General features: G+C 35.4%; 1 protein-coding gene across 1 annotated transcript; it reads left to right on the plus strand.

Moving 5' to 3' along the window:
• Positions 1-998: 998 nt before the first annotated feature.
• LOC117332767 (L-serine dehydratase/L-threonine deaminase-like) lies at positions 999-9,089 on the plus strand. Its single transcript, XM_033891796.1, has 7 exons — positions 999-1,258; positions 1,913-2,065; positions 2,376-2,451; positions 2,718-2,757; positions 3,975-4,202; positions 7,478-7,602; positions 7,864-9,089. The coding sequence occupies exons 1-7, from the start codon at positions 1,097-1,099 to the stop codon at positions 8,049-8,051; spliced, it is 972 nt and encodes a 323-aa protein (XP_033747687.1). The 5' UTR covers positions 999-1,096; the 3' UTR covers positions 8,052-9,089.
• Positions 9,090-12,242: the final 3,153 nt, after the last annotated feature.

Below are 12,242 nucleotides of genomic sequence, written 5' to 3' on the forward strand. Positions count from 1 at the left end.
GGTCCTCAGTAGTCATATGATACTAGTATACTGGGCTGTAGGGGTCCTCAGTAGTCACATGATACTAGTATACTGGGCTGTAGGGGTCCTCAGTAGTCATATGATACTAGTATACTGGGCTGTAGGGGTCCTCAGTAGTCATATGATACTAGTATACTTGGCTGTAGGGGTTCTCAGTAGTCATATGATACTAGTATACTTGGCTGTAGGGGTCCTCAGTAGTCATATGATACTAGTATACTGGGCTGTAGGGGTCCTCAGTAGTCATATGATACTAGTATACTTGGCTGTAGGGGTCCTCAGTAGTCATATGATACTAGTATACTGGGCTGTAGGGGTCCTCAGTAGTCATATGATACTAGTATACTGGGCTGTAGGGGTCCTCAGTAGTCATATGATACTAGTATACTTGGCTGTAGGGGTCCTCAGTAGTCATATGATACTAGTATACTTGGCTGTAGGGGTCCTCAGTAGTCATATGATACTAGTATACTGGGCTGTAGGGGTCCTCAGTAGTCATATGATACTAGTATACTTGGCTGTAGGGGTCCTCAGTAGTCATATGATACTAGTATACTTGGCTGTAGATGTCCTCAGTAGTCATATGATACTAGTATACTGGGCTATATAGGTCCTCAGTAGTCATATGATACTAGTATACTTGGCTGTAGGGGTCCTCAGTAGTCATATGATACTAGTATACTTGGCTGTAGGGGTCCTCAGTAGTCATATGATACTAGTATACTTGGCTGTAGATGTCCTCAGTAGTCATATGATACTAGTATACTGGGCTGTAGGGGTTCTCAGTAGTCATATGATACTAGTATACTGGGCTGTAGGGGTCCTCAGTAGTCATATGATACTAGTATACTGGGCTGTAGGGGTCCTCAGTAGTCATATGATATGTATACTGGGCTGTAGGGGTCCTCAGTAGTCATATGATACTAGTATACTTGGCTGTAGGGGTTCTCAGTAGTCATATGATACTAGTATACTGGGCTGTAGAGGTCCTCAGTGGTCAGTTACTGGGCTATTATTCTCTTCATGTTGTAATGTTTAATTTAAATTTGAAGGAACAAAGTAGATACAGAACAAAATGGCTGACTCAGGAGATGGAGATCTAGACCTTGTCATTAGGACACCTTGTATAAACAGTATCCCGATGTCCAAGGGGCGCTACTCTGTTTACCTTAAACTGGAGAACCTTCAGATACCAGGCTCTTTTAAACAAAGAGGAATCAGTCACTTCTGTAAAAAGGTGAGTATACACATACATGTTTTATTACATATTTTAAGACATGAATGAAAAACAGTATGTTGTTAATATCAAGGTATGAAAGAAGAGCAGCAACTCCAGAGTCCAGGTTTGAAAATAATCCTGCTGACATGTTTCGGCCTGCTAGGCAGGGCGTCATCAGGGCACAATTTATTAGTGTGACTGTTACATTTTGAAACTAAATAACAATAGAGGTCATGTGACTATCAATGGACAACATGATGACGTCATAATGTTACCACGGAAGTATTGTAAGGGAGCAACAAGGCATCAACATGATGATTGGTCTAAAGATTGTTACAAGAATTAGGTAGATAATGGTAAAGTTCGAGTCCTTGTTGAGAAGTATAAGAGCCTAAATTACAAGATGTGTTTAGAATAATAATAATAAAGCAATAATTATACGATACAAAGTATTAAAATGCATGATAAGTATGAAAATGTTCAAGTGATTTCTAGAGGCATAAAGTTAAAGGCAACAGTATGTTGTTAAATGAAGAAAATCTAGCTTTATTGGTTAATCCAGCTTGCTGAGTGTCATATGTTACATTAAATCTGAGAAGGGCTATACAGAATGTGTGTATATTAAGATATAGAGAAACCCTGTTAACATGTAGATAACTTATTCCTGTGCAGGCAGTAAAGAATGGGGCCACCAGGTTCGTTTGTGCCTCTGGTGGAAATGCAGGACTAGCTGTTGCCTACTCCGCTCACTGTCTGAAAGTGCCAGCAACAATCGTCCTTCCTACAACAACGCCAGAGTTAGTCGCCAATAAAGTCAGGGACATGGTAACGGTTGCTATTTCTGTTGTCACGGAAAGTATTGTATTCTATTTCTGTTGTCATGGTAATGTACATTGTAGCAATTGACTTTTCTGACATTAAAACATGTTCAGGACATAATAAGTTTGGATAAAATTTTCTATACTTTAATACTCAATAGCAGTTCAGGAAACAAACTATTAAGTACATAATAGTTAGTTATTACTTAATCAGAACTTTATCTTTGCATAAATTGACTGAAATGTTCTGGATGTTAGTGCTTGCAATTAACATTAAAAATGCCATTGAATTCCATCTAAAATCTTGGTTAACTCAGGGAGCCATTGTTGAAGTACATGGAGATGTCTGGGATGAAAGTAACGAATATGCCCAGAAACTGGCCACAGACCCAGGTAAGTCTTCATTGTCTCCCTTGATGAATATTATCACATCATGTGGTGATTACCTTGTTCTACCATATATACATAAATGTCAATTGTGTCATCTGTCTCTAACATAAAATGCTTATCTATGAAAAATTCTGATGAAATATGATAATTTGTAGACAATCCTAGGAAAGTAGAAGATATTTTAAATAAAAAGGTGACCGACTGCCAGAGGTCAGAGGAACATTATTTCCTTTAACGACAAATAGTAACGAATATTTGTTATGTTTCAGGCTGTGTGTATGTACACCCATTCGATCACCCAGATGTTTGGTAAGAAACCTGCAGGTCTATCTGTACTCCTGCAGACTCTATGTAAAATGTTGATATAAATAAACATAAACATCAAAATCATATTAACTAGTAGATATAAAACCTGATAAAACTACACATGTAGTCTTTTTACTAACTCACATCCAAATGAATACATAATTAATGATGATTTCAGGGAAAATTATAGTCCAATGATTTCATTTTTAATATGATTTCAGGGAAGATTATAGCCCAATGATTTTATTATTAATGATTATTTCAGGGAAGATTATAGTCCAATGATTTTATTATTAATGACGATTTCAGGGAAGGTCACAGCCCTATGATTTAAGTATTAATGATGATTTCAGGGAAGATTATAGCCCAATGATTTTATTATTAATATGATTTCAGGGAAGATTATAGCCCAATGATTTTATTATTAATATGATTTCAGGGAAGATTATAGCCCAATGATTTTATTATTAATGATGATTTCAGGGAATATTATAGCCCAATGATTTTAGTATTAATATGATTTCAGGGAAGATTATAGCCCAATGATTTTATTATTAATGATGATTTCAGGGAAGATTATAGCCCAATGATTTTAGTATTAATGATGATTTCAGGGAAGATTATAACCCAATGATTTTATTATTAATATGATTTCAGGGAAGATTATAGCCCAATGATTTTAATATTAATGATGATTTCAGGGAAGATTATAGCCCAATGATTTTATTATTAATGATGATTTCAGGGAAGATTATAGCCCAATGATTTTATTATTAATGATGATTTCAGGGAAGATTATAGCCCGATGATTTTATTATTAATGATGATTTCAGGGAAGATTATAGCCCAATTTTAGTATTAATGATGATTTCAGGGAAGGTCACAGCCCAATGATTTTAGTATTAATGATGATTTCAGAGAAGTTCACAGCCCAATTTTAGTATTAATGATGATTTCAGGGAAGGTCACAGCCCAATGATTTTATGATTAATGATGATTTCAGGGAAGGTCACAGCCCAATGATTTTATGATTAATGATGATTTCAGGGAAGGTCACAGCCCAATGATTTTATGATTAATGATGATTTCAGGGAAGGTCACAGCCCAATTTTAGTATTAATGATGATTTCAGGGAAGGTCACAGCCCAATGATTTTAGTATTAATGATGATTTCAGGGAAGGTCACAGCCCAATGATTTTAGTATTAATGATGATTTCAGGGAAGGTCACAGCCCTATGATTTTAGAAGCAAAGGAACAGATGCCTTGTCAGCCAGACGTGGTTGTGACATCAGTTGGGGGCGGGGGACTGCTGACAGGGGTAGTGCAGGGTATGTGGAAGGCGGGATGGAATGATGTTCCTTTGGTCGCCATGGAAACCGAGGGGGCAGAGAGCTACAAAAAGGCAGTAGAAGCTGGGAAACTTGTAACCTTACCAGCCATTACCAGGTAAAGTTATGCCAATGGCACAATAACCAGGTTAGACAAATTGGAAAGTCAACTTGATCAAGTTCAAAGTGACCGAAGATCACTTTCAGAAATTGAATATTTAAACTATTTTATGAACCAAAGTTGATCAATAGTCATGGTCACTAAGTTAATGTTAATAGTAAAATTTTCTGTCTTTTAATTTGCATATATGTCTCTTACCTCCTGGTCTTAGTATTAAACGGCCAAACTTTTTGGAAAATACCTGTATCTATTCCACATCTTTGTTTTGATTGTACTTTGGATTTGTGTAAAATGTTAAATATTTTGTACTGACATAAGATAGATATGTCATCAGAGTTAAGTATATCTATTTAGGTGTACTTAATATAAATCAAGTTCAAAGTCACCGAACTAAAGATAACTGTCAGAAATTGAATATTTTTTGACACATTATGAACCAAAGACCAAAGTTGATTAATGGTCAAGGTGACCAAGTCAAAGGTAAAAGTGAAATTTTCTGTCTGTAAAATATTTGTTTGGACATTATTGAAAAAAAGGTAGTTGAAGTCAAATAAGGGATCACATGGCCAATCAAGGCACTGGCATAAGGGTCAAAGTTCAAGGTCAAATAACTCATGTCTTAACTTGTTTACTAAGTAAAACATCTCTTACCATTTTTTTTTAGACCTCAGGTAGCAGTGTACAGTAAAAATGCCAAATTCTGAAAAATATGGCACATGCTTTAGATATGTAAACATTGCCAGTTAACCTTACATATAACCTCTAATAAAGTATATATATTTGAAATCTGTACAACATTTGCAATTTTAATAGAGCTCTGAAGGATAAGTAAACTGATATTTTCTGTGATTTTTAGAGCTGTGAATACCATGGTAACAGCTTAAAAAATTCTCAAAAATTGCAAAATATTATGATATTTGACCCAAAATGGCACAATTCTCTACACAATTTTTTTTCTGAAACCTATTTAAAATTAGATATCTCTATCCCAAAGACAGAATTAATCTTGTTTGGACATATGTTGTAAATTAAGTTTTTCCGCTATCTTACCTTTTCTGTGGGCTTCCATTTTGCGCTGTAGGCGAAACTAAATTTCCTGTGTAAACACACGTTCGGAAAATCCGGATATTTAAAATCCGGAACCAATTTATTGATTTTTGTTTTAATAAATGTGAAGCCTGTATGTACTACTTCATACTGGATATACCAATTATAGTGTACATTTATTTTTTCATTTTTTATACATATCATAATACAGGAGTTATTTGCTTAACAAAAAAATTGCCCATGGCCAGGCTGTCTTACTGTGGTGTGCTACCTTATACATCACTTTTGTTAACTCTAATTTTACTAAAAACCCCATGAATGTCTAGAATATGTTCCGACGAACAAAACGACATATCGGGTTACTGTGTATCTTTAATAGTCACCGAGTATTGCTGATTTCCCTGAGAGGTGTATTTTGACAACTTTTTCTCCCAATCCAGTAATAAGGGGAGGTAATTTTAAAGATGAAAACTCCCATAATTCTGTATATCTCTTGAATAAAGTTGTGTTTTGAGTTGAATGTGGTACTTTGAGTCTCTGTGCATGTAATCAAGCAAAAAATACTATACAACTATCAAATTTAGCCTTGTAATATGACGTCATAGTTACCATGACGTCATCAGTAACTATGACGTCATCAGATGGTATCTATGACGTCATAAATACTCAATGGTGTCATAATAAATAACCAAATTCCTTTCCAAACCTCAGCTTAGCAACACATGCAATATTCTAACTGATAAATCATGACATGACATCCAAGATTTCAAAATGTCATGCCTATGACATCACAGTCATCTGTTTCCACCCCGGTAATTCAGATATGTACCAATGATCATATGAAAGTGTCCGCTGATCCCATTTTATGCGGAAAATGCTATTTTTTCTGCTTTACCGAAGGAAGTGACAATAATTGACAATATTGTATCAACCGTACACTCCATCAATTGAAATTACATGCTTACCAATGTATAAATAAATTGAAAATAATGGTTTCACCAAATATTTAAAAAAATAACACTTACTGTAATAGTTTCCATGGATACGGGGTAATAAATCAGGTAAAACAAACCAGAATTCAGTCTATATGGTTTGTTAGATACCCAATAAGTTATTTTGGGTTTGTTATAAAACATAGAATATCTTTTCAATTTACACTGACTCATTAACATTATGCTTAATTAATCCACCCTTAAAATGGGTAAATATGCGAGTTACCTCCCTTGATTCCTCTAATATGACAAGCCTGATAATAAACAAGTTTTAAATTGTTTTTATGCATTTTTGAGCAATAATGAACTAAAATGAAGCTTAATCAAGCATAATTAAGCACAATTTCCAAAAAATAACATTTTTCAGCCCTTATAAGGTAGCAGTGTACAGTAAAAATGCCAAATTCTGAAAAATATGGCACATGCTTTAGATATGTAAACATTGCCAGTTAACCTTACATATAACCTCTAATAAAGTATATATATTTGAAATCTGTACAACATTTGCAATTTTAATAGAGCTCTGAAGGATAAGTAAACTGATATTTTCTGTGATTTTTAGAGCTGTGAATACCATGGTAACAGCTTAAAAAATTCTCAAAAATTGCAAAATATTATGATATTTGACCCAAAATGGCACAATTCTCTACACAATTTTTTTTCTGAAACCTATTTAAAATTAGATATCTCTATCCCAAAGACAGAATTAATCTTGTTTGGACATATGTTGTAAATTAAGTTTTTCCGCTATCTTACCTTTTCTGTGGGCTTCCATTTTGCGCTGTAGGCGAAACTAAATTTCCTGTGTAAACACACGTTCGGAAAATCCGGATATTTAAAATCCGGAACCAATTTATTGATTTTTGTTTTAATAAATGTGAAGCCTGTATGTACTACTTCATACTGGATATACCAATTATAGTGTACATTTATTTTTTCATTTTTTATACATATCATAATACAGGAGTTATTTGCTTAACAAAAAAATTGCCCATGGCCAGGCTGTCTTACTGTGGTGTGCTACCTCATGGTCACAGCCCAACTTTTTGGAGTATACATGTATCTTTGTCACATCTTTGTTTCAAATGTATTTTGTAGTTGTGTGAAATATTGCATGTTCTGTAGATATGTCATCAGAGTTAAGTATATCGAAGTGTTTAGGTGTACTTAATATAAAGGAAATCATGTTGGAGAGATGTAAGTACAATGACACTCTGATTTCATGTTCTTTAGTGTTGCTAAAAGTCTAGGATCATTGACTGTGTGTGCTGCATCCCTTGAAAAGTCGACTCAACATAAAATCTATCCTGCATTAGTAACAGATGAACAGGCCGTGGATGCCTGTATCAAATTCTCAGGTGGGTAACAACATTTTCTTGATGAGACATAGAAATAAATCCCAGATCCCATCTTTATCCCATCATAAGTCTGGTTGCAATATGTAAATATGTAAATGCTAATGCTTGTTATACATACACCCCCCCCCCAACCCCCACCCCCTCCTTTGTGTGTATGTGTGTTTGTTTTTTGACAAAACTCACACCAATCACCTGATTTGTCTCCGAGAGGGAGTGGCTGTTAGGCTGTTATACTATATAACTAACTGGCTGTGATTTCAGAGGACCACAGGATGTTAGTGGAGCCCGCTTGTGGTGCTAGTCTAGCAGCAGTATACAGTGAGGTCATTCCTCGTTTACAGAAGGAGGGGAAACTAGGCGTGGTGAACTCCGTCCTGGTCATTGTGTGTGGAGGAAGTGCAGTTACTATCGACAAACTCCAACAAAAATTTGGACTACCAGTTGTTTGATGATATGGATAACATAGAAATTCTCATAAAAAATTTCAACCACAAAATTATGTATAAATTATGCATTGTTTGCTTATTGAACCATATCAATGTATTTACTGTATCTTGTTTTATTGACTTGACACAATGTTAGATGATTATTGTGTACCTAAGCTTTAAAATAGGTATAGATGATAAGTTTCTACTTGTTTGTTTGTTTTTGTTTAACGTCCTATTATCAGCCAGGGTCTACTATTATGTATAATTTCTATTAAGAAATGTGAAAAAGTTAAAGGATAGCATTGCTATCTAACAAAATCATTAGTCCCAGGTGATTTTTGATAAAAATTGTTTTAATAATTATGTGAAATCAGTATCAGGTAACTAGGTAGCCATGTTTTGCAAATGATTTATTTTTACACTGATTTATTTTACAGGGTGTGTTCATGTGGCTGGGGAGTGTTGATGATTTTGTATTAATCACTGAATTAGAGGCTGTGCCATACCATTAGGATTAGATTACTGGATTGTTAGCACCTCAGTCTTAACCTAAAACAGGGACCATGTCTTGTTTACTATAATTGCATTTTTATGAGGAATTTTACTGATTTATCAGATGTGGAATTTTATTGTTTTATTAGATGTGGAATTTTAGTGTTTTATTATCAGATGTGGATTTTACTGATTTATCAGATGTGGAATTTTGCTGATTTATCAGAAGAGGAATTTTACTGATTTATCAGATGTGGAATTTTACTGGTTTTATCAGAAGAGGAATTTTACTGATTTATCAGATGTGGAATTTTACTGGTTTTATCAGATGAGGAATTTTACTGTTTCAGATGATGTATAACTTGTCTTGTTTCACATTTCAACACTTTAATAGCTTGTTGAACAGTATCATTCCCGGTCATGTTTTAAAGGCAATTTCTTTTTACCCATTCAGCCGATGTTTAATACTTTGTCTTGATATTATTTTCTATATACATTGTAAATCCGGTGTTCACATCATACATGGTATCATTCTCCAAATAAAGGGAACACAATGAAAAAAACTTTTTTTTTTTTCTTTTTTTTTTCTTTTTTTACAAAATATCCGTTTTGCTGTCTAATTAGGCCAGTATAGTAATCACTGTCATTGCCTTATATGGCTATAACTTCAGTATTTATAGACCGATTAACATGAACTTTAGTCAAGATATTCTCTTCACAAAAATTTACACTTGGGTTAAAAAGTCAAGGCCAGAGTTATAAAACAAATTTTGCATCTTTTTACTGATGAAAATTTTGTCATGATATGATGAAGCGATGTTCTTCAGAATTAAACAAGGACTATACTGGTCTATAGGCTGAGTTTTCTCTGGCCCCTGACACCATGTCTGGTGTACCAGACATGGTGTCGGGGTCAGAGGAAACTCGGGCTAACTGGTCTACTGACCAAAGTCAAAGTCACCAGGTCAAAGGTCAAGGTCAAATATGTATATTTTCCTTTGTGAACATTTCGTAATAACACCTTGAAGTAATGTTGGTCAGAATTAAGCAAGGAGTCAACCTATCAAAGGTCAAGATCATTGGGTCAAAGGTCGAGGTCAATTTAGTAGTTTTTCACAGATGAACATTTCATTATGACACTACAAAACAATGTTAACTTTGCCTGGGTTTGAACAAGCAGACAACTTACCAAAGATCAAGGTCACTTGGTCAAAGGTTAAGGTCAATTTTGTGATGACATTAAAGCAAAGTTGGTCAGAACTTAGCAAGGAGTCAATCGACCAAATGTTAAGATCACATGGTCAAAAGGTTGAATGTCAAGGTCCACTTCAGTATTTTTTCACTGATGAGCATTTTGTTATGACACTATGAAGCAAAACTGGTCTGAATTAAAGGATTTTTCAATTGACCAAATGTCAAGGTCACTGGATTATAGTTTGTTGGGTTTATTGCGCCGTTCACACCTATGGTCATTTTGAGTAAGTATATCCTTTAGTAGCTTGTGGCTACCCCACAACATAGGGGAGACCCTTTGCGTGTCATTTCGAGCAATTGGGGTAAAGTGTATTTCTAAAGTGACATTTCCTAGCTTCTCAGAAACGCAAACCGTCACGGGGAGGGAGTGCCGAATCACTCACCTCGGATATTCACCCTGAGTTTATGTGGGCGACGCTGTAATCAACTGAGCTACTGTATTGCATTAATGATCAAGGTCATTTGGGTGCAAAGGTCAAAGCGGATCTCTGACTTTGACCCTTGCTCTGGATGGGGAGGTTTTGTAATAAAACAAATCAAAATCATAAATAAAGATTGCACCAGTATTTACATTTCTGTTAGTCTAGCAAATATGGAGGTGAAAGGAAACAAGATTCACATCATACAAAAACATATTTTGCTTCATTGCGATTGTTTTTGAAGTCCAAATGTCAAACATCAACTTCTGTGGTATGGACAGATATCTTCTTGATGATTATGGGGAACATATTGCCACAAGACGGGGCCCATGCTGACTTGTCTGTGAACTAGTTATATCTAAAATGGCTCTATAGGAACAACAGGACGTACATTGTAGTTCATGCACATTAAATTCCATCATTGAGTCTTATAAGAAAAACATTATTGAAGTTTCAATCTTCCCTGGAGAATAACATAGATAACGCCATACAGGCTCTCCATTTTTCTATCATGGCGGTAAAACATGTTTAAGTTGTTTTTTATGGAGGCGTTTACGCCTGCCATATTGCGATCACCTTCGAGTTGTGACATCACAATCTGTCACTTTCGTTTTCGTTATATTTCCTTTCACAGTTCATTTTGCAGTTTCTTTCGCTTCATTTATGATGTAGTTGAACTATATATGCATTTATGAAAACTATCAAGACTACGAATAAAGCGCTATTACATGAAAAAAGAGACCCATGGGCCTTAACGGTCATCTGATTTTTGAAATATTTCAGTAAATTTGATTGACACTTTTTGTCCTGACCCATCAGTCTACGGGATCAGTCAGGGCCAACATGTGCATACCATTAAGCAGTCATCCCATGCTGATAATGTTAACAAATTTAGAATGAATTTCAAAACAAATAAAACAAATGATAGTCAAAAATGTGATTTCCCTATAACTATAGTAAAGTTTATCCCCTCCCATGGGGCAAACCTAAGACCCCAGGGCTAGGGAGTTCACACTTATGGTAAAGCACCTTAAGACCCTTCCATCTGTGAAGAGTATTTGATTCTACCTTATTTGGGTTGTAAGTAGAAGATTTTTAAAATTTCAGTTAATTTGACCCTTTTTGGCCCCGCCCATCAGCCCCTGGGGGTAAGTCAGGGCCAATATGTACATACCATCAAACTGTCATCCCAAGCTGATAATATCAACCAGGTTAGAATGAATTCCAATAAAAATTCAACAAATAATAGTCAAAAATGTGATTTCCCTACATAAACAATAGTAAAGTTTACCCCCTCCCCAGGGGCAAACGTGAGACCCCAGGATCATGAAATTCACAATTTTCGGAAAGCACCTTAAGAACCTTCCATCTATGAAGAGTATTTAATTTACCATATCTGAGAGTAGAGAAGAAGATTTTTAAAATTTAAGTCAATTTGACCATTTTTGGCCCCGCCCACCAGCCCCTGGGGGTCAGTCAGGGCCAACATGTGCATGCCATCAAACTGTCATCCCATGCTGACATTGGTTACAAAATTAGAACGAATTCCAATAGAAATAAAACAAATAAAAGTCAAAAATGTTATTTCCCTATATAAACTATAGTAAAGTTTAGCCCCGCCCCAGGGGCAAACTTGAGACCCTAGGGTCATGAAATTCACAATTTTGGTAAAGAACCTTCAAACCCAGCCATCTATGAAGTGTATTTGATTCTATCATATCTGAGAGTAGAGAAGAAGATTTGTGAAATTTCAGTCAATTTGGCCCTTTTTAGCCCCGCCCATCAGCCCCTGGGGGTCAGTCAGTGCCAACATGTGCATGCCATCAAACTGTCATCCCATGCTGACAATGTTTACAAAATTAGAATGAATTCCAATAGAAATAAAATAAATTAAAGTCAAAAATGTAATTTCCCTATATAAACTACAGTAAAGTTTAGCCCCTCCCCAGGGGCAAACGTGACACCTCTGGGTCATGAAATTTACAATTTAGGTAAAGCACCTTAAGACCCTTCCATCTATGAAGAGTGTTTGATTCCAGCATATCTG

This window comes from Pecten maximus, chromosome 8, assembly GCF_902652985.1.
Source record: "Pecten maximus chromosome 8, xPecMax1.1, whole genome shotgun sequence".
Taxonomy (NCBI): Eukaryota; Metazoa; Mollusca; class Bivalvia; order Pectinida; family Pectinidae; genus Pecten; species Pecten maximus.